General features: G+C 38.5%; 1 protein-coding gene across 1 annotated transcript in view; it reads right to left on the reverse strand.

Moving 5' to 3' along the window:
• Positions 1–23,403, reverse strand: part of LOC116709181 (membrane-bound O-acyltransferase domain-containing protein 2-like) — a 24,975-nt gene extending 1,572 nt beyond the window's left edge. Inside the window, exons 1-8 of the mRNA XM_032547569.1 lie at positions 23,108–23,403; positions 9,850–9,995; positions 8,255–8,332; positions 5,237–5,332; positions 4,432–4,487; positions 3,271–3,328; positions 2,039–2,225; positions 506–698 (exon numbers count right to left, since the gene is read on the reverse strand). Coding sequence (XP_032403460.1) covers positions 506–698; positions 2,039–2,225; positions 3,271–3,328; positions 4,432–4,487; positions 5,237–5,332; positions 8,255–8,332; positions 9,850–9,995; positions 23,108–23,191 — 898 coding nt within the window. The 5' untranslated portion in view covers positions 23,192–23,403. The remainder of the gene's footprint in view (positions 1–505; positions 699–2,038; positions 2,226–3,270; positions 3,329–4,431; positions 4,488–5,236; positions 5,333–8,254; positions 8,333–9,849; positions 9,996–23,107) is intronic.
• Positions 23,404–24,980: the final 1,577 nt, after the last annotated feature.

The raw sequence follows: 24,980 nt of genomic DNA on the forward strand, positions 1-24,980 counted from the left end.
ATGAAATCCAACAGGGTGCAGTTCTCACATGAACACTAGATGGCAATGTTGCACTGGGAAATGATTTTACATAAAAATACTTTTTAATTCTGGAGGTCAGGGAATTTATTGTGATAATTATATTTTTGATTTGATGGCATAATAATGCAAGAACACATTCTCAAAGATCAATAAACTTTAAATTCTAATGAGCATTTAACACAAGAACTGAAAGAGATTTTAAATATCCAAAGTAAATAAGTAAAACAACCAAAACAACAAATAAATGAATCATAAGCCTCTGTAAACAAATGTGTCCTTCAAAAGAAAGAGCAAAGCACCAGACTGAAGACTTTTATCAGTCAGTTTTGGTAGAAAGGGAGAAAGAAAACAAAGATAAATCTTGCAAATGGAAATTATTTACCTTGTTTTAATTTACCATGCGATTAATTGATTTACTGCTATTGCGTCAGGACTAATTACACATAACAGGTATTATCACTGTGAAAGTTTCAAGTTTTCTCACCTAGAGTCCACACAAAGTAGTATTTCGGCCTGAGAGCCAGCATGGCCAGGTAAAGGTAGACGACCTGCAGGTAGAACGGTGTGGTGTTGACGAAGTGCTCGTCTATGGCGTAGTCGACCGGGAGCAGCCGGTACAGCGACAGGTAGGTGGTCAAAGAGATGGCGCAGGTGCACAGCTTGGACACCACGGCGCGCTGGGAGGACATGGAAGGAAAAATAAAAACACATCGTTTATGTCATTATGAGCCGTTTTATTATGGATCAGGTGGAGGAAGTCTGAGGCTTCTCATTCACAGATTGGTTATTTCAGATGGGGACACCGTCGTTTCAAACGATTCTTGGATTTATGAGACAAAAACTTTCAGTTATTAGAAACAAACTTATTCACCTACAAACAGGACTTTTAATTTGAAACTTAAACATTTTAAACATGTAAAATGTTTAACTTTTATCTCTTATTATTCCCTCATTAAAAACATACCTGCAGTGTTTCTTTCATTTTAAAAAAAATCTCAATATTAAGAATGTTAGTCTTAAAGGGAACCTTTTGTGTAAAATTCACATTTTGCACTTTTTCGTGCAAAAACGTTGCACGAAAAATGGACGTCGTACGTCCATTTTGGGTTTTTACTGCTTCTAAAAACAACCCAAGCGCTTAAAATAAACACCCAGCCATTTTATGGCAATAATTAAAGTTTTTTTGGTATTCTTCTGAATGTAACGTCACAAATCAGCAGCCACTGAATCTCACCCAGTGACTCCAGGCAAGACCAGCCCGTTACCTAGCAACCCCGCAAAGTTCCACTCGTTACCTAGCAACCAAAGCAGAGCGCTAGCACAGTTTGCTCAGCTGGTTTTACCGCCCTAAAAACAGTTCATTCTGAAAAGACCAGACTGAAATGTCATTATCTGAGAATCATTTTATGGGGAAAACATTTTTATGAACGTGTTTTGTATAGGCCATAGATCTATGCTAACCAGTTCAATGAAAAACAATAGGCCACTTCTAAAGAACCAAACCAGTTATTAATAAAGTATTCTTCTAAAATAAAAAAATGCAAACATGCATTCATCAAACAGTTGTTCCTGTAGAGATGCTCCATGAAATCAGGATGGAAACTGAAAAGACTGATCTGTTACCAGTCAGTGAATGCAACATATTAAAGGGCGACGTATTTTTTTTCCAGGCACATAGCGCCATTTCACATTAAAATCAAGCAACTATATTACCTACATATCAAATATGCCACAATTTAATGCCTTGAAATTGGGCCTCTGTCTCTTAAGAAGTTCCTGAAAAGAGTTTTTTTCTTGTATTTTCTTACATTATTGGGCAAAACTGGCAAATCAAAGTAGAAGAAAGGTCAGAAATGCTGATAATTGAAGCTCTGCTTTAATTCTTAGGTTTATTTAAACCTTTGCTCTAAAAAAATGCCTCAAAGTTTCATATTTAATGACTGTTTAGTTTGACAGCCTTTTCTGTTTGAGTCATTTGAGCTGATTCAAGGTGTGCGGATCTGGATCCGACCGGTACCTTTGGTGAAGGCTCAGCCTGCTTGGCCTTCCCGTTCTCTTTGCCGTTGGCGTTCTCCTGGTGCCGGCGCTGGTACGACGTCCCCTCCATGAAGGCCATATAGTCGTTGTAGGAGCAGGTGGGTCCCGCCAGGATGCCCATGAAGTTGCAGTTGTAGCTCAGGTACTCCAGCAAGCTGGGCATCCGGCTGAGCAGAACAGGAGACGCTCGTTATCAGGATGTGAAGCGACAGAAAGACACAAAATCTGAACTATTTGCTGCAGGTTTTCTGGGGCAGGTTTTCTGCAGCGCAGAGCGTTTCTGAACATCAATTTTTAAATGTCACCACAAATTCTTAAAGGGCCGGTATTATGCTAAATCAACTGTTTTCAGCTTTACATCAAGTTTTTCTCTTATCAGAAACAAACATGAAGTTTTGCTTTGATTCTTTCATGCATGTTTGAGAAATCCTTTAATCTCCATGGCAACCATTCAGCTGTGAAAAACACTTGGTAGGACCTAGCCCCGCCTTCGAGATGCAGCTCCTACCCAGAGCTGTATCTCGACACAGCAGCTCCTTCAGACTAGCCAGCAGCAATTAGCAAACACCTGGTGGAACTGCACAGCTGCCGAGCTCATTATAGGAGCCACTTCTCTGGTAAAAACGTTGTTAAAGGGTTATTAGAGGAGCCATGTTGGGATGACTTCCTGAAGGCAGAGTTTAAGAAAGAGCAGGAAGTTCTTAAAGAGACAGAGGCCCAATTTCAGGGTGTTAAATTACAAAGTCAAATTTATTTTAGTCATATTTGATGTACACAACATTTTTAAAACAACTGAAGGAAACATAGTTACTTGATTATTCTATAAAATGTCACTACATGCCTGGAAAACACATAATCTGGTTTAATGGAATTTAGGTATCTACTTTGACTAGGCCATGCTTTGATCTGAGCTGTTTCACTGCAGCTCTAGCTGTGTATTCATGTTAATAAAGGAAGTCCCGCCTCGTAGCGTGAGCGGCTTTGTTGCAACATTTCATCTCCATCAGAGAAGATTTGAGAGGGAAAACAATCCGCAAAGCAGGAAGGACGGACGAGGGATTACAGGCATTCTCGTAAAACGATTCACCGATAGCAGCCGGCGATAACGCCTTGATTAAAACACCACCAGAGAGCAGGCTTACACTCTAGAGAACAGAAAACAAGATGTTAAATTCAACCGTCTGAGCTTTAAAACATACCTTAGTCACATACCTGATAGCTAGGTATTTCTGACTGGGAGTCAGCTGTCCTTCCCTGCGCTTCGACAAACCTGCACACACACACATACACACACCAGCATGATGCACGCTGTGAAACACATTCAGGTTTAACCTGAGGTGTTCAGCATTCAGAGGGCAGCCACGATGGCGGAGCAATGTAAACATGAGCAAAAGGTCACGACCCCCGGAGATCGCTCTGTTGTTGGAAACCGACAGCTTTTCAGCCCATTGGGCGCAAAAACCAAAACTGTTTAAACAAAACTACGCTGCATTAAGACTAACATTCACCAAACCTGAAGAGGAGTTTCACTTTATACATGACTTAAAGGGAAACTAAAGGAATGAACTGTAAAAAATTGAAAAAAGAATGACAAAAATTAAGGGCTGGGTCTCTACTGAGTTAATTTTGATTAATTAATTACTTAGATTTGAACACAATTAACTGAACTTTTCCTTTTTACATAGAAAACTCCCAACTGGAACCTTTGAATTAGTTTCTGGTACGCCTGTAAATCTGACGCAGAAGCTACACATGCTAACAACAGCGATGTTACGGCTCCTCTCGGCTCACTGGAGGTTCAGTTCTGCTTCAGAAACCGATCTGATTAGATGCTGGGAGATACTATTGTGTTCAAGTTGTGCTAAAAGGAGTTAGCCTATCAGTGAAGCTATTCAAGCTTAAAGTAGCATCTCAATGCTAACCATGTAGCAGCTAACGCGAACGTCCCCAATGCTAATGCTAATGTCTGAAATAACCTGAATTACCCAGTAAAAACAGTAAATATCTCTGTTGTTGAGCTCATATGTCTGTTTACTCAGTAATTTAGCAGCAAAAAGAGGTTTTTGAATTTAATGAATTGCTTATTTTCTCAATTAAAATGCAATTAATTAATTACAGACATTTTAATCGACTCCTAGTTTAAAGCCTGTTGGATCTCAATCTGTGGCCTGAGGAAACTGTTGGCCATGAACCCATTACATAACGGCGCCTGTGCTCTCTTTCTGCTCCACTGGCCGGCCGATCGAGCCGCCTCAAAAATAAAGTTTTATTTTTTTAACTCCTCAGAGAATCAAAGTGGCACTTTCACTTCTGCCTCATCTGGCGCTTTAGTTTCCAGAGACGCAGAGGAGCAGGAAGCCGCGCGCATCTTACCGTCATGGATTTCAAACGCCATGCTGGTGATCTTCTGGGTTATAACCATCATGGGCCTGAAAAGCAAAACAAACAAATAACATTTATTTCTGTTTTATTCAGCATAAAATACAAATTAAATGGGAAAAATTATGACCATTGAACAGTTTAGACACATTTTTAATCCGATTTCAGCGACAGAGACATATTTTGATTTATGCACAACTTTGTGTTGCATCATCACTTAAAATCCCAGTAAAATACATTAAAGCCTAAATATTTTTGCTAGAAATGACTCATTTTTCCAGGTGTTTGTCATTTCAGCTAATAAAAGTTTCCTTTTACCTTCATTTTGTTTTGTTTTGCCATCCACCTGATGGGCCCAGATACCAATTAGCCCAGTAATAGCAGCAACAGAACCAGCTGCACCAGTATCCTTACAATGGGAAGTTCCCTCCTGGATAATTAGGGGCTTTTTTAACTTCCTGTTACTCTTCCTTCCTGGCGTTCTTCCTCTTGACTCTAAGAGTGTTGCATTAGTCATCTCCCTGCTGCTTCTTCTTGCTGGGATCAGCAGAATAAATCCACGCATAATGAATGACCAAACAGAGGCGTTCGGCTCAGAGAAGCATATTTGATTTGACATTTTGAAGCCAAACAGACAGACGGACGGCCTGTTTGGGTTTGCGTTACGTTGCTTAGCAACCAGCCTCCTCCAACCTGCAGGCCGTCTAGCGGAGAGGGAACCGACTCGGCGCTTCCAGCATCATTTAGGATGTTTCATGTAAAGATTTTATTTAAAACGTGCAGCGTTAGAGAAGCTCACCCAGTGAAATCTGCAGAGTACATGCCGTAGTCGAACACGTAGACTCTTGTGATCTGACAGAGGATCAGGTAACCGAGGGTGACGATGAAGCAGTACCTAAAGACACAGAGAAACAACAGAGACAAGTTTATACTTTTGCATTCTTCACAATAAATATTGCAAATACAGTCACATATGTTCGCCTTTAAAGGGCCAATATTAAACATTTTCCAGGCACAGGGCGGCCATTTTACAGAACAATCAAACAACTATGTTAAAGAAATTTGACTTTTTAATTTAACGCCTTGAAATTGGGCCTCTGTCACTTTAAGACATTCCTGTTCTTTCAGAGGCTCCGCCTCCATTACAACATGGCTCCTCTATTAACCCTTTAACAACGTTTTACTCACTGAGTCGCAGCTGCTATAATGAGATACTTCAAATGTTTGCCAATTGCTGCTGGCTAGTCTGAAGGAGCTGAGAGGGGGAGGACCTGCGCCGCAAAGGAAACTTAAGAGTTTCCTTTGTTTTTCAGAAAATTTCTTAAAAATTTGGTCTTTGTTGTTGTTTTTTGTTTTTTCTATCTGCAATGGCCCTAACATGCTGTGGTAAGTATTTGATGATTTTGTATGAATTTCTATGAAATACTGAAGGGATTAATTAACTAATTTTATTTTTAAATGAGTGCACTCAGTTTTACGTTCTTTGCATATGACATTTTTAACATACCGTTGCTATAGTCTTTCATTCTTATTTTTCTGTGCATCTGGATGATTTTTGTCATCACTTTGCTGCTGAATTTCTCCACTGTGGGACCATAAAGGATATTGGTGTTGACTGGATTTACTGCCTGGGTGCCGGCGGCATTCCTTGCTTTGCTGCAACTTGCTTGCGCAATTAGTCAAATAGAGGAAATTTCCATCAGACCGAACTGTGAAGCAGCAGCTCACAGTGAATTAATGTTTTAAGTCCTCAACAAATAAAGAATAATTGTTTAAATTATATTAGATTTGCTTTTTTTTGTTGGTCCCAACCCAACGCTTCCTATAAAGTCCCATTTTTTATTCTTTTCCCAAAATGTTTGAGTTTCACAAATTTTTTGTGTTTCTACTTGGCAGATACAATTGAAGACAGACAGACAAAAAGATTTTTTTCCTCATAGATATTTTTCTGCAGTTATGCTAATCGCTCTGCTAGCCATTCATGTGTAACCATGTAAGGTCGAGCTCCAAGAGCAAAGGTCGTAGGTCAAACAAAAGATCGCCGTGTCCGGTCAGAAAGCTGTGGGCTTCCTGGCCGGGTCAGAAACTCATTTGTTATGCAAAGACCTGAAAGGTTCAGTAACCTCAGCAAACAGCGACGTGTCAGCGAGTTCTGGGACTTTACCGCTGGACCCGGAAAACTTTTAGTTATATCTCTAAAATGCATACAGTATTTAATCATATTTTTTAAAATTTATTGATGCTGCTACGAAACAAACACTGGAGAAAATGACTAAAATTTCATACTGTCAACTTTTTTTATTTAATATAAATGACTGAAATTCAACATGAAGATAAATCAAAAATATGATAAGAAATTTTTCACAATAAACGGTAAACAATCAGATAAATTTCCTATAGTTTGGGGATAACCTGAATGTAATATCTATGGTGACCCTAATGAGTCAAGGTCACAGTAGAAAACCTGGTCGATGAATCAGAGAAGCTGAACAAATTAAAGTTAAAAGTGCTAAATTATAAAGATGGTTTAATTTACAGAATAGTAATATGGAATATACTTTAATTTCAGGACTATAAGATGGTAATTTTTTCCTATATTTGAACTCTGCAGATGAGCTCATAGACTCAGTTTGTCTGAACCAGAACTCCATTAGCTGCTCCACCTGCAGCCGCTGTGGTTCTCTGAGTCAAACCAACCTGTTCCCCTCCTGGCCTGTGGGGGCGCTGCACCAAGAACCACTGAAGGAAACGACACAAAAACCTCTGAAGACACTGAAAGCAACTTCCTTCTTCACTAAATGGAAACAAAATGGAGGCGTCAGATTTTAGCGGCGTTCTCTTTAGTGTTTGGGTAAAGATCAGGAGCCATTTCTGCTGCTAGCGCTAGGCTAGCGTGTTTGTTTTGGTTGTATTTACCCAGAATGCCCTGCACTCTGGTCTACTTGGTCTCATCTTCTGTAGTATTCTTTACTGCATTCTTTATGATAAACAATCACCATCAACAAGAAAAACATAACTAAAAAAACTCGATAGGATTTGGTAAAACAAGAAAACTTAATAAATACTTGAATTTTGTACGTTAAGAATACAAATATGTTTACCCATGATTGTCCTTTTAGGTAACATTTATTTTAATTTACTTTATTTTTAAATGTGACAGCTTGGTTTAACATCCATGTGCTGATTACTTTAACTAAAGCGTAAAAAATTATATTTATGTTAATTGCCTTTTTTAACACTTAATAGTTGGTGCTTAAGTATCATCAATAATGTCTTCTAATAACATATACGTAATCAAATTTTCTGTCAACCTTCAGGCACCACTGCCACCAGGCTCAGCTAGTTTTCTGTGGGAACTTGCAGATAGAAAAAAATAAACCCAGACCTTGTCTCCTGTCGCCCAACATCAGTGTCTGACCTCACAAATGGAGCTGTTAGAGCAGCTTCATGTTGCAATCTATAAATTAAGAATGGGATCCAGGATGGCATTACTGTGGACTAACAGGCGGTGGAAGTATCATGATGTTGGCTGTTTTGATGGGAAATGGGAAAATGACGACAAGAATGAAATTTAAAAAAAACCACAGAATCAGAACAAATTATTACGTTCTGGTGAGTTCTGACGCCTGCTTTGCTAAAAGTGATGCTAACTCTATTAGTAACACTCAGCTGAAGCTCTATGAGGGACGTTTATTAGGTTTACTTATAACTTTGGACTGGACCAAATAAAGTACCAGTTTGTGTGTTTAAAAGTTCCTGCAGATGTGCGGCGTCCTGGAGAAAGAACCATAAAATGCTTCACTGAAAAATGTCTTACTTGTGCATGTGCTCCAGGCTGGCAAAGATCATCACCCCGTAGGAGAGGCCGCTCTGCACCAAGAAATGGACCGAATACCTTTAAAGACAAGACAAATATCACACAAATATTACGCAAACATATCAATAATTATTGAGTAATGCAGCAGGGTCCAGGCAGTCAGAGCACAAGAGAGAAATCTGAATTTATTTCAGCTAAACTCCTAAAAATTCATCCCTATGATGTCAGAACAGGCTGCATGCAGATCGGTCCACCATCAGAGCGCCACAGGAGAGCAGAAACACCGAGTCCAGCGGCGCCGTGATCCGACCCACGACAAGCCGTCCAGCAGAGCAGACACGCCGCTCTGAGTTAGCCGAGAGTCAACGCAGACGACGAGGAGAGGAGGCAGCGGCGGAGGAAACATGACGGCAAAACAAAAACAGGCGAAAACACAACAGCAAAATATGTGTTTCCCATTTTATAGCAGAATTGTTATGAAAATGCTATACATATCAAATATGACTTAAAAGAGAGTTTACTTTCCGATTTAACGATTTTTATTCTTTTCTATCCTCTAACTTCATACGCGCCTTTCTAGATTAAAAAAAAAAAATCACTTATTATCGTCAAGGCAAAACTCCAGGTTTGTATTTGATGAGGGAATAACATTCTAACACAATATAAAGCTAAAATAGGTCAGTTTTACATGATCCTGCCTCTTTAAGGAGGAGGAAGAAAGAAAATCTAATTTAACTGGGAGGAATGGATTAAACCAACATGACAACAAGTCCTGCAGACAGAAACAATCAGCTTTGTCTTCGTTCTGCTTTACTGTCGACTTCATGGAAGTCATCCCACCATGTTTCTGTTTCTCCTGCAGCGCTGACAGCAAAATGCAGACAGGAAATATTATGGCTTCCTGTTCTACAAACAAATATCAGGTCCAGGCTGGGAAATAAAATGATTCACTATTTTTACATTTATTTTATTTTGAACATGATAGAAGTATAAAATCACACACTACGAGCATAGCGTTGTAAAACTCAGTCATAATAATACGACTAATAACGAAATTCTAGTAATATGAGAATAAAGTCATAATAAAACAAGAATGAATTTATACTATTAGCAGAATAAAATTGCAATAATTCAAGTGTAAATTCAGAACAACAAAAGAATAAAGTTGCAACAATATGAGAATAAAATCGCCAAATTTGCCCTTTGAGGTCTAAAAGTGTAAAGGGTATTACAAATAAAATCTATTATTATTATTTTAAAGTCATAATATTATCAGAATAAAATCACAATATTAGAAGAAAGTCGTAATGTCAGAGAATAAAACTGCAAATTTTTTGCACCGCAGGAGTCACATGATGAGCTACTGGATGTTACTACTGGCAGAAACGACAAAGAAGACGACAGGAAATGGTAGGTCGACCGTGGAGCTGAATGTTTTTTGAACAAACTTTGTCACATGTGATTTTAATTGCTTTTCTTTTTTAATGGAAACACAGAAATTGAAAAATTGTGTTTTTTCGACATTAGCAGATGACCAACAAAGTTTTTGTGCAGGTTTTTCATGAAAACGCAGGATAAACATGGCGACGCCTTACCAGCCGAAGCAGAACAGAGCCAAGTACAGGCCCAGGAGGGTGGCCACCACGTGTCTGATGAAGGGACTGGTTTTACTGGGATGGAGGTAGATCCGGAACCACACAGCCATGAGCAGAGCGAACAGCTGACACGCCACGAAGTTCACCTGCACACAGGGAGCAGAAGAAGAAGAAATCCCATGAAAACACTGAACTCCATGGTTTCATTTGCATGAGAGGGATTAGAGCAACAGCCAGTTTCAGCTTCACTCATATTGAGGCGTTACGTTTACTTACATAACGCTTCAGCAACAAAGTGCTTTACATCATAAAAACATCATGAAGTCGTGAAACAAGAAATAAACATTTAGGTGAGAGACTAAAGGAGGGATGCAACACATCAGTATCATAATTTCTCCATGTTTGTACTGTTTTTTTACTGTTAGTTTCTGTGTTATTTACCATCAATTAACACAATTTTTAACCCTAACTTTCTGACTTCTTTGTCAGTTTAAGTGTTTTTACCATTAATTTTCATCTTTTTAACAGTTTATATGTTTTTAACATCAGTTTCCATATTTTTTGTGCCAATTTTAATGTTTTAAGTCAGATTTAATGTTTCTTTTACTCAATTTTAATGATTTTTTAGTCAGTTTCAGCTGGGTTTTTGATCGTCAGATTTAGTGCTTTTCGGGATCCATTTTTTTCACTTTGCCAATATCTGTGGTTTAGTATCGGCCAATACCGATCAGATACAAAAATCATCTAGAAAACCAGTAGAAACATAAGTGCAACAAAACCAATCAAAACCAGAATAAATCTACAAGGCGAGTAAAAACTTTTTCACAGAGCTGTGTGTCTGATGTGAGATGATCCGACAGCCCTGCTGGCGTCGCGCCGTGTTTGTGTTTACGCCTCCGTATGTCAGAATAAACTGACTCAGGGAAAATCTTTAACATCCTGTGAAACTGTTCCTATTAACCTCACACACCTCCCAATGTAAAGGGAAACAAACACCCCTTCATGCAAACATGGGAGCATCCCTGCAGCACATTATTTAGACATTAATTGCTATGAGATGAGATTAATGAGGAGGGAGAGGAGATGCAGCCCAACGTCTGTCTGCAGGTGACATGCTGACAAATCATTAGCGGTGAAACATTTTGTTTGTCACATAAACGCTGAGGCAAGCATGCAGAGAACATGAACCGTAACAAGAGTTTGCTCTCTTTTCCCTGTGGGTGAAAATGTTCAGCAGGTGAGCAGCAGACAACGGAAAGTTCAGTGGAAGAAAAATCCCCTTTTTTAACCCTTAAATACATTTGCTTGTGCACTTGGAGTGTATAAAAGCTCAGTTTTTCTGCCCCTGTGCTGCGTAGATATCTGTCATATTTTTGAATCCATTCAGTTTTTTTAACTGTTACATTTCTGGCTAATCAACTTCATAAATCCACAGTGATTTTGTAGGAATGCCAAAACAACAAGTGGATAAGTCAAAATGTTGGGTTGTTGCTGCGTTTATTAACCCACACAAGGATCAGAACCATTTTGAATTTCCTGGTTAGATTTTACTTTAATCAGCAGAGAAAGTCCTCTTTGTTTACGCAGCGCATTTCAAAGTCCTTTAGCTAGCTCCGCTAGCATCACGAAGGATTTACAGAAAGATAAAAATACTAAGTTATATCTGAGGAAAAGTTGCAAAAAACATTAAAATAAGAAAAAAATTCTTTACTTTAGACATGAATTTATTGCATGTTGCAAAACGCGTCTTCTGCTAATGCTAGCGCTGTGTGCTAGCTGTTAGCTCGTGGTGGATGGAACTGTACTGCGGGTGTTGAATTGTGTTATTACATAAGTAGATTGTTACTGTTTTTGATGTTTTTGTCAAGGGTAAAACATGAACCAAATCTAGTCAGTGACGTTTTGGCGCCAGCTAGCTGATAGCTAGTTGGCTAGCTATGTTGAGGTGTTGTTTACAAGATGTTTCAATTCAATTTTGGAAGAAAAAGTTTCTGCACTGCAAGATAATCGTGTCTATGATGGCATATTAGGGTCATTGTAGATGAAAAAAATAAATAAATCAGCCAAATGCTCAAATTTTGAGATTAATCTCAGAAATTGTTTTGAAAAAACTTGGAAATTTCTGTGTGAAAAATCAACATGTCTGCATTTTTGGCAGAAATTTCCTCTATTTGCATTTAAAGAGACAGCACCAAGACAAGCTGCTCTCAGACGAACCTCACAACAGAGTTAAGAAGAGGAATTCAGAGCAAAGCATTGCAGTTTCACTTTAATTAGACCACAACTGACTGATTCAAATGTGAAAAGCAAAGATTTAAAAGTAAGATATGTCCACTTTAAGGTGCATCATAGTGTTTCTCTGGCTTCCTCTTCCTCAACCATCAATCAAAAGAAAACACCACAACTGTAAGAGATGTTTTTGGGTCTAATTTTAGTCACTTTCTAGCTCTAAATAAATAAAAAAATCTAGCACATTTGTGTTAAATAAGTTACATAATTCGGCTGAATGTCTGATTTTTGCCCATTTCTCAGAGAACATGGATGATATTAAATTAAAGCTGCATAGGAACATTTCTGCCCATCAGCGTCAAACATGGACAACGTTCTGAGTGTCTGAGAGTCAATCGGGGCGAGGCGGGCCCATCCCTGAAGATCAGAGCGTTGCTTTGTTAGGGAAGGAATGTCATGTAGGAGAGTGAAGAGGGAGGAACAGAGGATTGTTCAGACCAGCAGCAGCTGCCGGAGATTTCTTCACACAGTTTTCCGTGTTTGGCAAAAGTTCTGGCAAAATGTCAAACTTTACATCAAGAATAAAACTGATATTTCGTTACCTAAGGCGAAATATCGCCTTAGGATTTCCTGCAGGTAAATCGAACTAAAATCATCTTTTCTGGCTACAGATCCACCTGCAGAGCAACCTGATAAAGAAGCTCCATGAAATTTGGATTTTCAACGATGCCTAATGAAATTTTGCAAAAAATAATCCAGAGGACATTTTTAATTTGCATAATTTTTAATTTGCATAACACAAACCAAAGAGAAACACGTCAGAAAATGGGAAAATGAATTTCTAATAAAATGCTCAGGCTAATGCTGGGCTTACGGTTGTATACCAAATTTGATTTCCGATTTTAATATATTTCTTTCCTCGCCTTCTTAAAACATAGAAATGACATAAAATATTTTACTAGTTCAATAACTTGTTGTTTGAGTTCACCTGAATTCAACGTCAGAATAAACAAAACCAGATGGCAGATTTTTTACATCAATCTGAACTATGGAAACACAAGGAATGCAATAGTGGGAAAAATCTAATTTTCAAAAAATGTAAATTCCAAAAACAAAATAATTAATCAATTGATAGAATTGATTTATTGTCCAGTTCAGAAACAGGCAGCATGCAGTTTATATTAGGAATTAAAAATGACTGAGGATTTAAGACTTGACACATTGCACCAAATTGAGCTATGATGCTAATTAGATACATCAGGCAGTTAAGGAGTAAAACCGACTGTTCAATATTAGCATGTTAATTATTTCATTGAAGCTGCTGCTATTCAAAAAAAACTTTTATACTGAGTCAAAAAGTATGTTATTGAACCTTTTTCATCACAAGTTCTTTAAATACAGCATAATTCCAATACTAAGATCCAGAGGGGTTAGCGCGACCCACATTCAGAGGCAATGTGGCATCGACGTGTCTGTCGCGGGTCCGACTCCCGGACCCGACGACGTTTGCCGCATGTCTTCCCCCTTTCCTGTCAGCCTACTTTGAAAAAGGGACACTAGAGCTCACAAAAAACCCCAAAACATTTTAGTATAATAATTATCTACTCATCAATATCAACATATAATTTCTAGTAATCTAAAGTAATCTTTTGATTCAAAGTTACATAATCAAAATGCATGAACATAATTTACTTTTTCTACATTTTAAGGCTGGTATCACTTATTTCCGTTCCTTATTTGTCAAGTGTTGCTAAAAAGTTTCAAACTCAAAATTTGAAATAATGTTAAAAATACAGTGACGTTTTAGTTTGCAGGGAAACAAAATATGGAAAAGGTCCACAGATATGAAAACCTTTGCAGCAAGCAGATGTTTTTATGGTGCAGGAAGCGATAATACGCAGCCGGCCGTTTCCTCCTGGCAGCAGCAGCAAAAAGCTCGGTAGCAAGACGAACCGGAGACCGACACAGACGAGCTGAGGGAGACATTCAGAAGGAGGGAGGAAGTAGTAAACGTGGTGGAGGACAGAGATAAGCTTCCTCGTTACTGTGTGAAATACTGAGCGCATGTGAGGAGGAGTAAAAGAGCGGAGCAGCTTTACTTATTCTGCCATTAGCTCTGCTTACCGCCGTGCCAAACAGGCCCTTCACATGCAGCATCCATCTGCTCGTTTCTTAATCTAACTCATCAGATTTCATGTTAGCGTGGAGACAGTGAGGATGTGGAGTAAGAGAGGACGGGCAGCGCAGAAACAAACAGATGGGTGATGAGTCACTTTTTTCCTCTGGGCAAATCTGTTTTTGTATAACCCAGCAGGAAGAGGCCGCGCCGTTAACCCCGTCTGGCTAAATGCTAACATCAGCTAGCATCTTCTCAAAAATCAAAGCAGTGATTTATTTATGAAAGATTCATACAACCTATAATTGCAGTCCATTTCATTCAGAATAGAAACAAAGTGTACTTTAATGTTAAGCTTAGATTTGTTTTGTTTTTTTAAGCTTATTTATCAGGAGTCCAGTTATTAAAACTAAATAAAGACAGAAACGGGTTCTGGGTTCCAGAGATGAACGGGTTCCGGTCGACAGTCGATATGGTTGTTGACTGAATGGTGTTTTCTTTACAACTTTGTAATTTTCTGTTTTTATTATGTAAAGCACCTTGAAGCGCTTTGCTTCTGTAATGTGTTATACAGATAAACTTGATATATTCGATTTAGCACTTTAGCATTAGCTTCAGATAAATACCGGGTTGGTACATTTGGTACCAATGGTCCAAAATATCGGTGGGGCAAAGTGATTCAGATGCATTTATTTATTTTATTAAAGTAGTTAAAAAGGAGATTTATTATTTAGTGATTTTTAAAGCTATTTTCTAAAGTTGTGGTTTTTCTCCACTGATTCAACATACTCAAACTAAAAGTTTTCAGGTTTCGTTCTTGCTGCTGCAGTAACAGTTGAATGTCTTTGAAAACATTTTTTAACTTGTTAAATTTAAAAAGAGGGAGCAAGAAATGTCTAAATTTGCATGTTATTAGAAAGAATGTGAGCGTTTCGCCTCGATATGTTACAAAAAAAAAAGAACTTGGAATGAGAAAAAGTCACCCAAGGTCAGCAAACTGCTGAGAAAAACTGTGTGAAATGCTGATAATTATGCAAAAATGAAGCGGCTCGCCTCCAGCCTGAGTGTCCTTTCCATTAACATGTTTATGAACTCGCCTTGTCAAAGATTAATTAACGAGAAGCTGCAGTCTGGAAGGTTCCCATGGGGCAGGAGGAGATAATCATCCTAACAAAACGGGCCTGTTGACTGGAACCGGGCACCTTTTCAATGGGGAAGTGAGCTGAGTGCTGTGGTAAGGACTATTCAAATCACACACACACACACCCACCAACACACACACACACACACACCCACACACACACACACACACCTCTATAGAAAGAGTTAGTAAGCGTCACCATCCGCTCCCGTCTTTGTGCAGCTCCATGTTTAGCATCGAGGCTTCGTCACACACACTGCTGGGTTTCTGTCTGTCTGTTTTTGTGCATCAACACAAAGCAGGAGATGAATTTAGACCATCATTAGCATAAAATCCTCTTCTCCCCTTAGTGTTATTAAGTCAAAGCCTCCCTCCAGTTCGCCGCCACAGCTTTAGGGATTCATGCAGCTGCTGCCAGGATCAGGGCGAAGCATCAAAACACTCAATTTAAACTCAATCTGTGTCAAAAGTAGCTCAAGAAAAACAAACATGGCAAACTTTCTAAACCGTCTGACAGTCTGATGAGAACAGAGCAGGAAGCAGCATTCATGTCCAGGTTCTAGTGGGAGAGTAGCGGAGATCATTTTTCATTTACCAACTTAATATTTTAGCTAACTTTTAGCGCACTTCTCCTGAACTAATTTATCCAGATAATTTCTTAAACACTAATTTGGCTATTTTGAAAACTTTCAGATTATTTGGCATTTTAGCTTAGCGTCTGTTAAATACAATGTTGGTGTAGCGCTTTAGCATTAGCTTCTGCTGAATACTACATTAGCGTAGCGCTTTCGTGTTACTTTGAAGTAATGTTTATGATAGGTGATCCAAGGTTAGCTAACTTTTCAGCTAGCGGTGCCCACTTTTGCGAGTTTCCATAAAAGCGGTTTATGGAAAGGTGTTTGTCAAAAAACAGAAAGATTAGTATAACAGAAAAATGGAAACATACAAGAAAATGACTGCATGACACAAAATCTTCTGAAGTATTTTTGGTCTAGTTTCTAGTGCAAATATCTTAGTACACTTGAAAAAAAGACAAAACTAACTCGTAAATAAGCTTTCAGCAAGATATGTGAGCTTGTTTTAAGTCCTTATTATTGAAGAAAAAGTTATATTTCCATTGCCAGTTTATTTCACTTATAACATGGTAAAAATATCTTCTTATAAGTAAAATAATCTGCCAAAGGAACTGGATCTTTATCATCAATATTAAGGAATTATTGACCTAAAACAGGTTCCTACTGGGTTAATGGGGAATGAATCAGTTTCTCTGAATAACTGAACTAAATTAAGATTAACTGACTGAGTGTTGGTTATGAGACTCTGCGTTTCGCTGTGGCTCTGCGCCCGAGCGGCAGCTGCAGCGTCACGGCTGCTGAGGTCCGACCCGACCCGACCCGGTTGGTCACAGCTCCTGGAGACAAGCCGACATGTTGCTGCATGAGGAGACGCTGACACAACGGGAACAAAACGCTTCCTGTTCTTCAGTCAACACAACGAAGCCTGGGCTTGTTTGGACCTTTCTGCTCACATCGGGTTCGGTTCCACCTCAAACCGGGCAAAAAAACACAAAACCAGTCGGGTCAAAGTTAGCTTTTCTCCATTAAAAAACATAAAAATAATATTATTGTGAATTCTTTCTCCTTTTCAGCAATAAATTGAACAAACTACATGTTTTATTGAAACCAATATCAGTATGAAATTTGCATTATTTAACTTTTTGAGCCGATTCTTTTGCTCTGTTGGCCTATAAATAGTTTATGGTTTCCTTTTAAAGCTTTTGTTGCATGACCTCACGCTATGATCTGTAAAATTATTTCCATTTAAGAAATAAACTTGCCATGAGAATAATTTTAAACGTCCGTCTCATCCACATCGGCTCCAGATGCCCGAGGGCCAAATTTGCACCATTTTCAACTGCAGTCAGGAGCCGCACAAACTCATCCCAAGGGCCACAAATGGCCCCCGGGCCACACTTTGAACACCCCTGCTTTACTTTAGCTGTCAGCTGAGACCAGAGAGAAGCCTGATGAGGAACGGCCAGAAGAAGAATGTCACACATAAAGCCTGCAGCGCAGCAGGCTGATCCCAGGCTATTAATAGCTGAACAATCAGACGTTTCCCCACAAGGCAGCCAGCAGTGCCGGGCCGGGCCGGGCCGGGCCGGGCCCTGCGTGCGCCTGCAGCGCCGCATGTGAAGCATTTCAGCTGGTCTCACCAGAGAGGTCACCCTGCTGGAGGAAAATACAGCTGAATGACGTAAAAAAACGTCTTTATCCTTCTAAAATGATGTAAATGTTGCTTTGCAAAAGCACAGAAATGACAATAAAAGTGACAAAGTAAACAGAAACAAAGCTCTTAAAAAACTTTTGTAATAAGATTCTTTAGTCACATACAAAACTAATTTACATCACTGCATTTAGTCATGTTTTCAAATTTATAGATATTTATTGTAAAGCTGAAACAATTAATCGAATTAATTGTGATTTATCAATTACTAAAACAATCGTCAACTAATTTACTAATCGATTAATCTTTAACTGGAGTATACAGACACATTCAGAGCAGTAATTAAGTCAAAATCATACAAAAAATGCATTCTGCATTTAAAATAAAGAGGCATTTATGTCCTGAAACTGTAAGTTTTTATAATTTAACAAGTACAAAGTTATCAGTATTTAATCTGTTTGTCAGCAACAAAAGGTAAAAATAGTTGATTCAGACGTTCAGATATCAAAATGTACTTTTTAGAGAGAAAATTATGATATTAATTTAAGAAATTAGGAAAACAAAAAGAGTCCGCACTTCGTTTAGTGAATAAATTGATGATGATATTGGAGGGTGAAGTAAAAAAAAAAAATTAAGTAATTTTGATTTTGGTGAAGCTAATGTGATGCATGAAGTTAGTGTCTGCTTGGTTTGCAGGCCGTAAATCTCCAGAAACTGAGCTGGAACATTTCAGGGAAAACGGGAGAAAAATGGAGGATGAGCCTGATGAAGCTGTGGCACCTGATCTCGTCCACCATGATGACGGTTAGCAGAGACAGATGTGCAACAGCTGGTGGAAAGACTGGAGGGCAGAACAGAAACAACTGTAATGACTAACTATGACGGTTATAAAGAATAAATTAATTCTGTCCAGATTTAATTTCATATAAAGCTTGGAGAGTCCAGGACGGAGGTGAATCAATCACAGGTTCGGCATCAGAGCCACTCAGAGTTTCAGTCAATGGGAGTTTTTCCATTGACCACTTCCTGCAGCAGAGAAGCACTGAAGGCGAAGAGTCTGATTAACGTCTGAACGTCTGAACGTCCGTCTGCTCCTCCGAAGGTGAAGCACATCAATAATTTACTCTGAATGGAGTGAAATTACTTATTTATGCATGAAATAATATTGGTACAACTTGAACTTTTTTACATCACAGCCACAAACCTTTGGTTTTCTTATGGGATTTTAAGGCCTGTGCCCAACCAAAGTGGCAGCATCAGGCTGTGAAGATGGTTGTCTTGAAACCACAGAGAAGCTGGCTGGCGTTTATTCGTAGAAGTTGAAAACCACCAGGAAATTCAAAGCTGCCACGTCTGGGCCGGTTGCGTCAGGTTTGCAACCACAAACATGGTGTCTGCTGCAGCGCTCTGCACCAGATGCAACGCCAAGAGAAGCTCAATAAGTTAGTGTCTGCTGCTTGAGCAAACATTAACTGCTTCTCTGCTGATGAGGGCAGAAACGCGCAGAAATATAAACCAAATGTTCAGTACATAGTTAGCATTAGCTTCCACTAAATAACTTGTTGGTGTAGCACTTTAGCATTAGTTTCCACTAAATAACTTGTTGGTGTAGCACTTTAGCATTAGCTTCCACTAAATAACTTGTTGGTGTAGCACTTTAGCATTAGCTTCCACTAAATAACTTGTTGGTGTAGCACTTTAGCATTAGTTTCCACTAAATAACTTGTTGGTGTAGCACTTTAGCATTAGCAGAACTAATAGTAAGTGTTTTATGTTTAGCGCAGCTAACTTTTTAGCTAGCAGTGTTCACCGCTGCCTGGTTTTACTGAATTGATAACCAAAGGCAGTCACTAATGGACAGCCAGGACTAACGGTTGTTTTGCCAACGTTCTGCCTCACTAAAGCAGAATCAGCACAATAAAAAAGATTAAAACCTCCTGCGATTCCTGGCACAACTAAAACAGAGGATTTAAGAGCTCTCACGAGGTGAAATGATTGTTGTAAATCTGTTAAATTTATGTTCACTAATCCGGTGTGATGAGCCTCATCAAACCAACACAGCTTGACCCGCTAAGTGAGGCAGTTGTTCTGGGTATCTGAACCATATCTCACATTTAGACGATTAAACATTTCCTCATAAAAGTCCATCCCAGTGTATGAAGACCTGCTTCATGTTCCTGAGTGATTTTAGCCCCTTAGCTAACTTATCTCTTCCTCCCAGGAGGAATCACACATGCTCGTCTTGTTGACTCTGAACCTTAATAAAGGTTCAGCTCCTTTACACGGAGCTGAAGAATAGAAATCAATTGGCACATAAAAGTCTCCAGAGGGCAGCAAATTAAAGACAAAGAGGAGAGACTCTCAGCAGACCTGTGAGCTGAAAAGGAGACGCTAGCTGAGAGACGCTAGCTGAGAGACAGTTGCTATGGAGTTGCTATGACAACAATGAACAAGCCACAAGTTTAGAAATAGCTTTAGCCCCGTTCCAAATTTAACTTATAAACAATAAAATTACATTGCAGTAGATTATTGTAGCTTTTATCTGCTAACTGAGACATGTAGCCTGTGTGATTGTACTCTGACAGTGATTTCTGTTGTCATAACTATAACTTTCTGTCAGGTTTTTATTAGTTATGAGATTCAAAGTTATGATTATGATGTCAAATCTCATAATTATGACATAAAAAGTAAACAAATTATAATTTTGTATCTCAATATTATGAATAAATTTCATAATTATGATGTAGACAGATGAAATTAAGACATTAAAAATAAAATTATTCTGACTTTGTAATGTGTAATTATGATTTCCTGTTGGGTTTTAATTATTTTTTCTTTCATGGCAGGAATGTGCTTCCATACAGACACCATTTACCATTTTAATGCTTTTATTTTAACTTTTTGTGACCAGTAAGGAAAATTATTTGTGGTTTTCTGAATCTTTTTAGACATAAAAACTGAAAACTTCTGCATATTCAGCCTCCATGAGTCACTACTGTCACAGATGCTAAACAAAAATGCACACCACACTTTTCAGATTTGGTTTTGCCAAAAAACAAACTTTAAGTTAGTATGGCTTTGCATATTTCAATCTTTACTTATGATAGTAAATATAAGTGATATATAAAAACACGATTTAAAACCGGTGTATGAACTTCCTGCCCGACTCGCCCACGCAACAGAAACTCAAACCGAAAGCTTCCAGGACAAAAAGAAACGTCTGGGAGAGACCGACTGATAAAACAGCAAAGTTTTTTCTCTCAAAGCTTTGAGTTACATCATCCAGTTTGTTCAGGGATCAAAAAGCAGCCTGGGAGGCTGACAGGAGAAGAAGAGCGGAGCGTTCTGGTTCAACATGTTTGCTTTGGGTCTGAAACGCCGGCAGCCTCTGATCGGCCGACATGAACTGATAGAATCCCACAAACAGACACACACATTTAAATACGCTGTGATAAAACTCTCTCTCTCTAGATCCCAGAGTCACACCCACACTAATAACGCTGCTGATAAAATGTTTGCTTAGCCGGATTGGATCTGGGTTTAAACATGTCCCATGTGTAGCTGCTGCACCGATTCTCAGATAAATCCAAAAAATGACCTGATTTTAACAAACAAGAAGCTAAAACACAAGAGGTTCTGAGGAGAGAGGCTTTTCTTTCTGCTAAAATGGAGTTACTTCTCTCTACTGTCACCATGTGCTTCCTGAGAGAAAGTCAACATATGGGAATGAGGCGATTAATCGTGATTAATCGATTGTTGTCAAATAATTTAATCACCGGTTAATCAATAACTGGAGTATACGGACTCCAAAAAAGGTCTGTTTGCTGAAAGAACAACACAATCAGAGCAGAAATTAAGTCAAAACTAAACAAAAAATCTAAATATTTGCATTTAAGATTTAAAAAAATCTTTGTCAATCTGCTCTATACGGAATGAAGTGGCGAAGTTTTAGCTTCACTCGGTTCAAATTCTGCAAAAAAAGCACAATTTTGTCTAATAATTAACTGATAATGCAAAAATTAATAAATAATCTACAAATGATTCAGCATTCACTAACAGAATGCTATTTTATTACATTTTAGCCAATTAAAAAATTAAAAAAGATTAAATTATTTATTTTCATCTTTTGATATATTTGATATCATTGTGGTTAATTGAAAAATCTGCAGAATGTGAATTTTTTATCTGATTAATCAATTAAGTGTCTAAATAATTGATAGAATAATCAATTACTAAGATAATTGCTAATTGCAGCAAACATTTTGCTGTTGGGGCCAAAATTGTCACCTTAAAAATCTAAAGTAAAATTCTTGTGACCTTTTTTTATTCTTATCTCTTCAATAAAAAACTGAAAATTTAAGATTTTACTGAACGGGGTTCAGATTAAACTGATTTTTTGACCCAAATCTACATCTGAGTAAAAGTTTCTCCAATGTTTGTGCTTCAATTTACTGAAAAATTAAGTTGAATGTCAATGAAATGTTTATTTTCTTTGTTTTAAAAAAGAAATTATTTGTTTAGTTGCATCGTTTAATGTATTTCTAATATTGTTCAGCAGAATGTGACAATTCTTCATGCGGTTGATTGATTCATCGTCAGAATAATGGATTAATCAATTACTAAAATAACTGTTAGTTATATAGCTTCTTAATCAGATTGAGGTCCAGACTTTGACTAGGCCATTCCAACACCTTTATTTTGTTTCTGTGGAGCCATTCAGAGGTTTTATCGCCTCTTTGACCGAGAATAAAGCCTCCAACTGATGATTCATGGTTCCATCTTCGCAGCAGCCCCAGATCATCACCCTGCCACCACCGTGCTCTGCTGTACATGTGCTGTTTTTTTTCTCTTTGGATGCTACAGGAGTAATAACGCTTCTAAGGAATTACTTTGATGCGCTTTTCAGACAATAAATTTCTGATTTTTAATTTGTTTTGCTTTTAGAAATGTGTCATGTCAACAGAACGGTTGTAATGTTGTTTCCTGATTCTACAGGTTTGGTAGCATTCATGTGTAAGTGAAGCTACTTTCCTCTCCACTGGATTTAAATACCTAATAATTGAAACAATCATTTAAAACTACTTTTTAAACTCACTCTGGTTATTTTAACCTGGTATTTACATGGATTTGATTAAATAAAACTTTAAAATGCACCAGAAACACCGTGGGTTGTGTTGGTCCTGGATTAGGTTGTATATTTCCTAAGAAGGAGCCCACAGGACCGGGTTCATAAGAACCAGACCGAGCTTTTCACTTGTTTTGGACCTCCTCTGCTGCTCAGTAATGAATAGAAGCCATTGTGTCTCCTAGATACACACTAACCAGAATGTTTGGGTAAATTTTAACCAGTAAACACCAGTTTCTCTGGTGACCCAGTAAGGGTCCACAAAGGAGATTTAGGTGATGACAGCAGATCATCATCATCAGCAGCAGCAGCAGCAGGACCGGGTCGCTGCGCATCAGCTGTTACAATAACATGTCGCTCGGAAAATCACGTCACGCACTCGGTCTATATATAAAGACTCGATCTGAATCTGGACTCATACCTGGTCGAGTGGGAGGTTTATGATGTCGCTGATTGGCTGTAGCAGAGTAGATCCAGTGCAGGATGCGGTGGTTTGGGTCGCCATGCTCGGGCTGTGTCAGTAAATCCTTCCCCTCCCCGGTTCGGTTCGGCTCGCTTAGCTTCGCTCCCCCCGCCGCTGCGTTAAAGCCCCGGCCAGCCGAGCAGCACCGCTGATTTTGCGACGAGCTGGACGGTTGTCATCCACAGCAAGGCGTCCGCCAAAGAGGAGCGACTCGAAGCGAGAGTGTGACCTCCCTCTTTCCACTGGCGCTTCGTCTCCGGCTGCAGGCCCGGTCCGGGGGCGCTCACTTCCGGTTTAGCACATTGACTCCATGTTGCTGAAACTTGCGTCATATTTTAAAGTCCTTTTTTATTATTATTTAGAACAGGAACAGCGTGCTTTTATAAGAAGTCTTAAATATTTATAAAATATTGTCAGATTTTGATCTTTTGTTTGGGGAATTTGTTTCATAAGCCTTTCTGGGTCCTGAAGCAGATTTTCATTAGCCTCCCTACGACCCCTCATGCTAATATGTCAGCACCAGACACTTTCTCATTCCAAAGCCTAGCATACCTACTATCATTAGCATTATTTGCTTACATCACACCAGTGTTGTTATACCAAACAGAAATTTTTTTATTTTGAAATACGGTGGTATTTTTAAGTGTGCCAAATTATTGTAACTCTTTGAATCTAACTTCAACTGACAAGCACTAATTTTAAACAAGTTAACAAGTTTGATATCTTCTAATTTTTCCGCATTGAGTAACGTTTATCTGTTTCAATTTGAACTGGAGTGCACTGAAATATGTCAGTTGAATTAGAGACAGTTAGCTGCTGCTGTTTGGAAATGCTAACCCAAAGAAGAAGGTAGCGATGCTAGCCAGGGCTCCAGTTTCTAACTCAAGCGGTTTACGGTTAGCGCTGGGATAAAAATATTTTATCAATTATTTAGCAATGACGTTACAATGACTTAAAGATGCTTCATTTTCACTTTAAATTTTTAATCTGTTTTGATTTTGTGTCTTCTCTTTATAGGATTAGCTCTAGCTAATAAAGCCGGAGAAAGAAAGATAACATATAAAATAAAAAACATTAAAACTACTTGGAGGATTTTTTTTTTAACAACTAATTATGAATGTTTAAATATGATCTAAGCTGATTTTAAAAACATGAGTTTGAATCCGTTTTTCTTTACCTCTCTGGAGTTTAAAGCAAAGGCTCACTGCAACCTTTATTTTAGGGGTTCAAACTTTAAAACATTCACATTCCTTTCTGCTGGTTCTATAAATTTACATTATTTTGTTTAAAAAATTTTAAATTGAGTATTGATATGTTTTTTTGGACTTTTTACGCTGTACTTTTGGTTTCAGTTGCGCTGGGAGGGGAACCATCTTGACCTGCGCTTCATCTTTGACCACAATGAAAATAGTGTTGGTGTGAGTGGAGCCATGGCGGCCCAGCCCTCTGCCATATAACCGTCTGTTTCTGATCAAATATGCTGTAAAAACAGATTAAAGTCCAGAACTAACATGACCACCGCGGGATTCTTGATTTTATTTCGCGTTTCTGGTGTCAATAAACACCAAACTCACGTGTAACCGACGTAATGTGCAACATTTCCACATGTGAAGAGCAACAGCATGACGTCAGAAGGATGTCATATATGATTCATATGCACAAACTTCAACACCAGGATCAGCGTCAGAAGTCTTTTGTTATAAATAGATGTTGATTGTTTTATGAGCCGCAAATGAAGTATGTTTGTAAACAGCAGCGCTGTAATAAATTAATACATTATAAGCAGGTTGTTGCGTCACAGATATCAGCTGTCAGCTGTGACTTGTTTTTG

Source organism: Xiphophorus hellerii, chromosome 19 (assembly GCF_003331165.1).
Source record: "Xiphophorus hellerii strain 12219 chromosome 19, Xiphophorus_hellerii-4.1, whole genome shotgun sequence".
NCBI classification, from domain to species: Eukaryota; Metazoa; Chordata; class Actinopteri; order Cyprinodontiformes; family Poeciliidae; genus Xiphophorus; species Xiphophorus hellerii.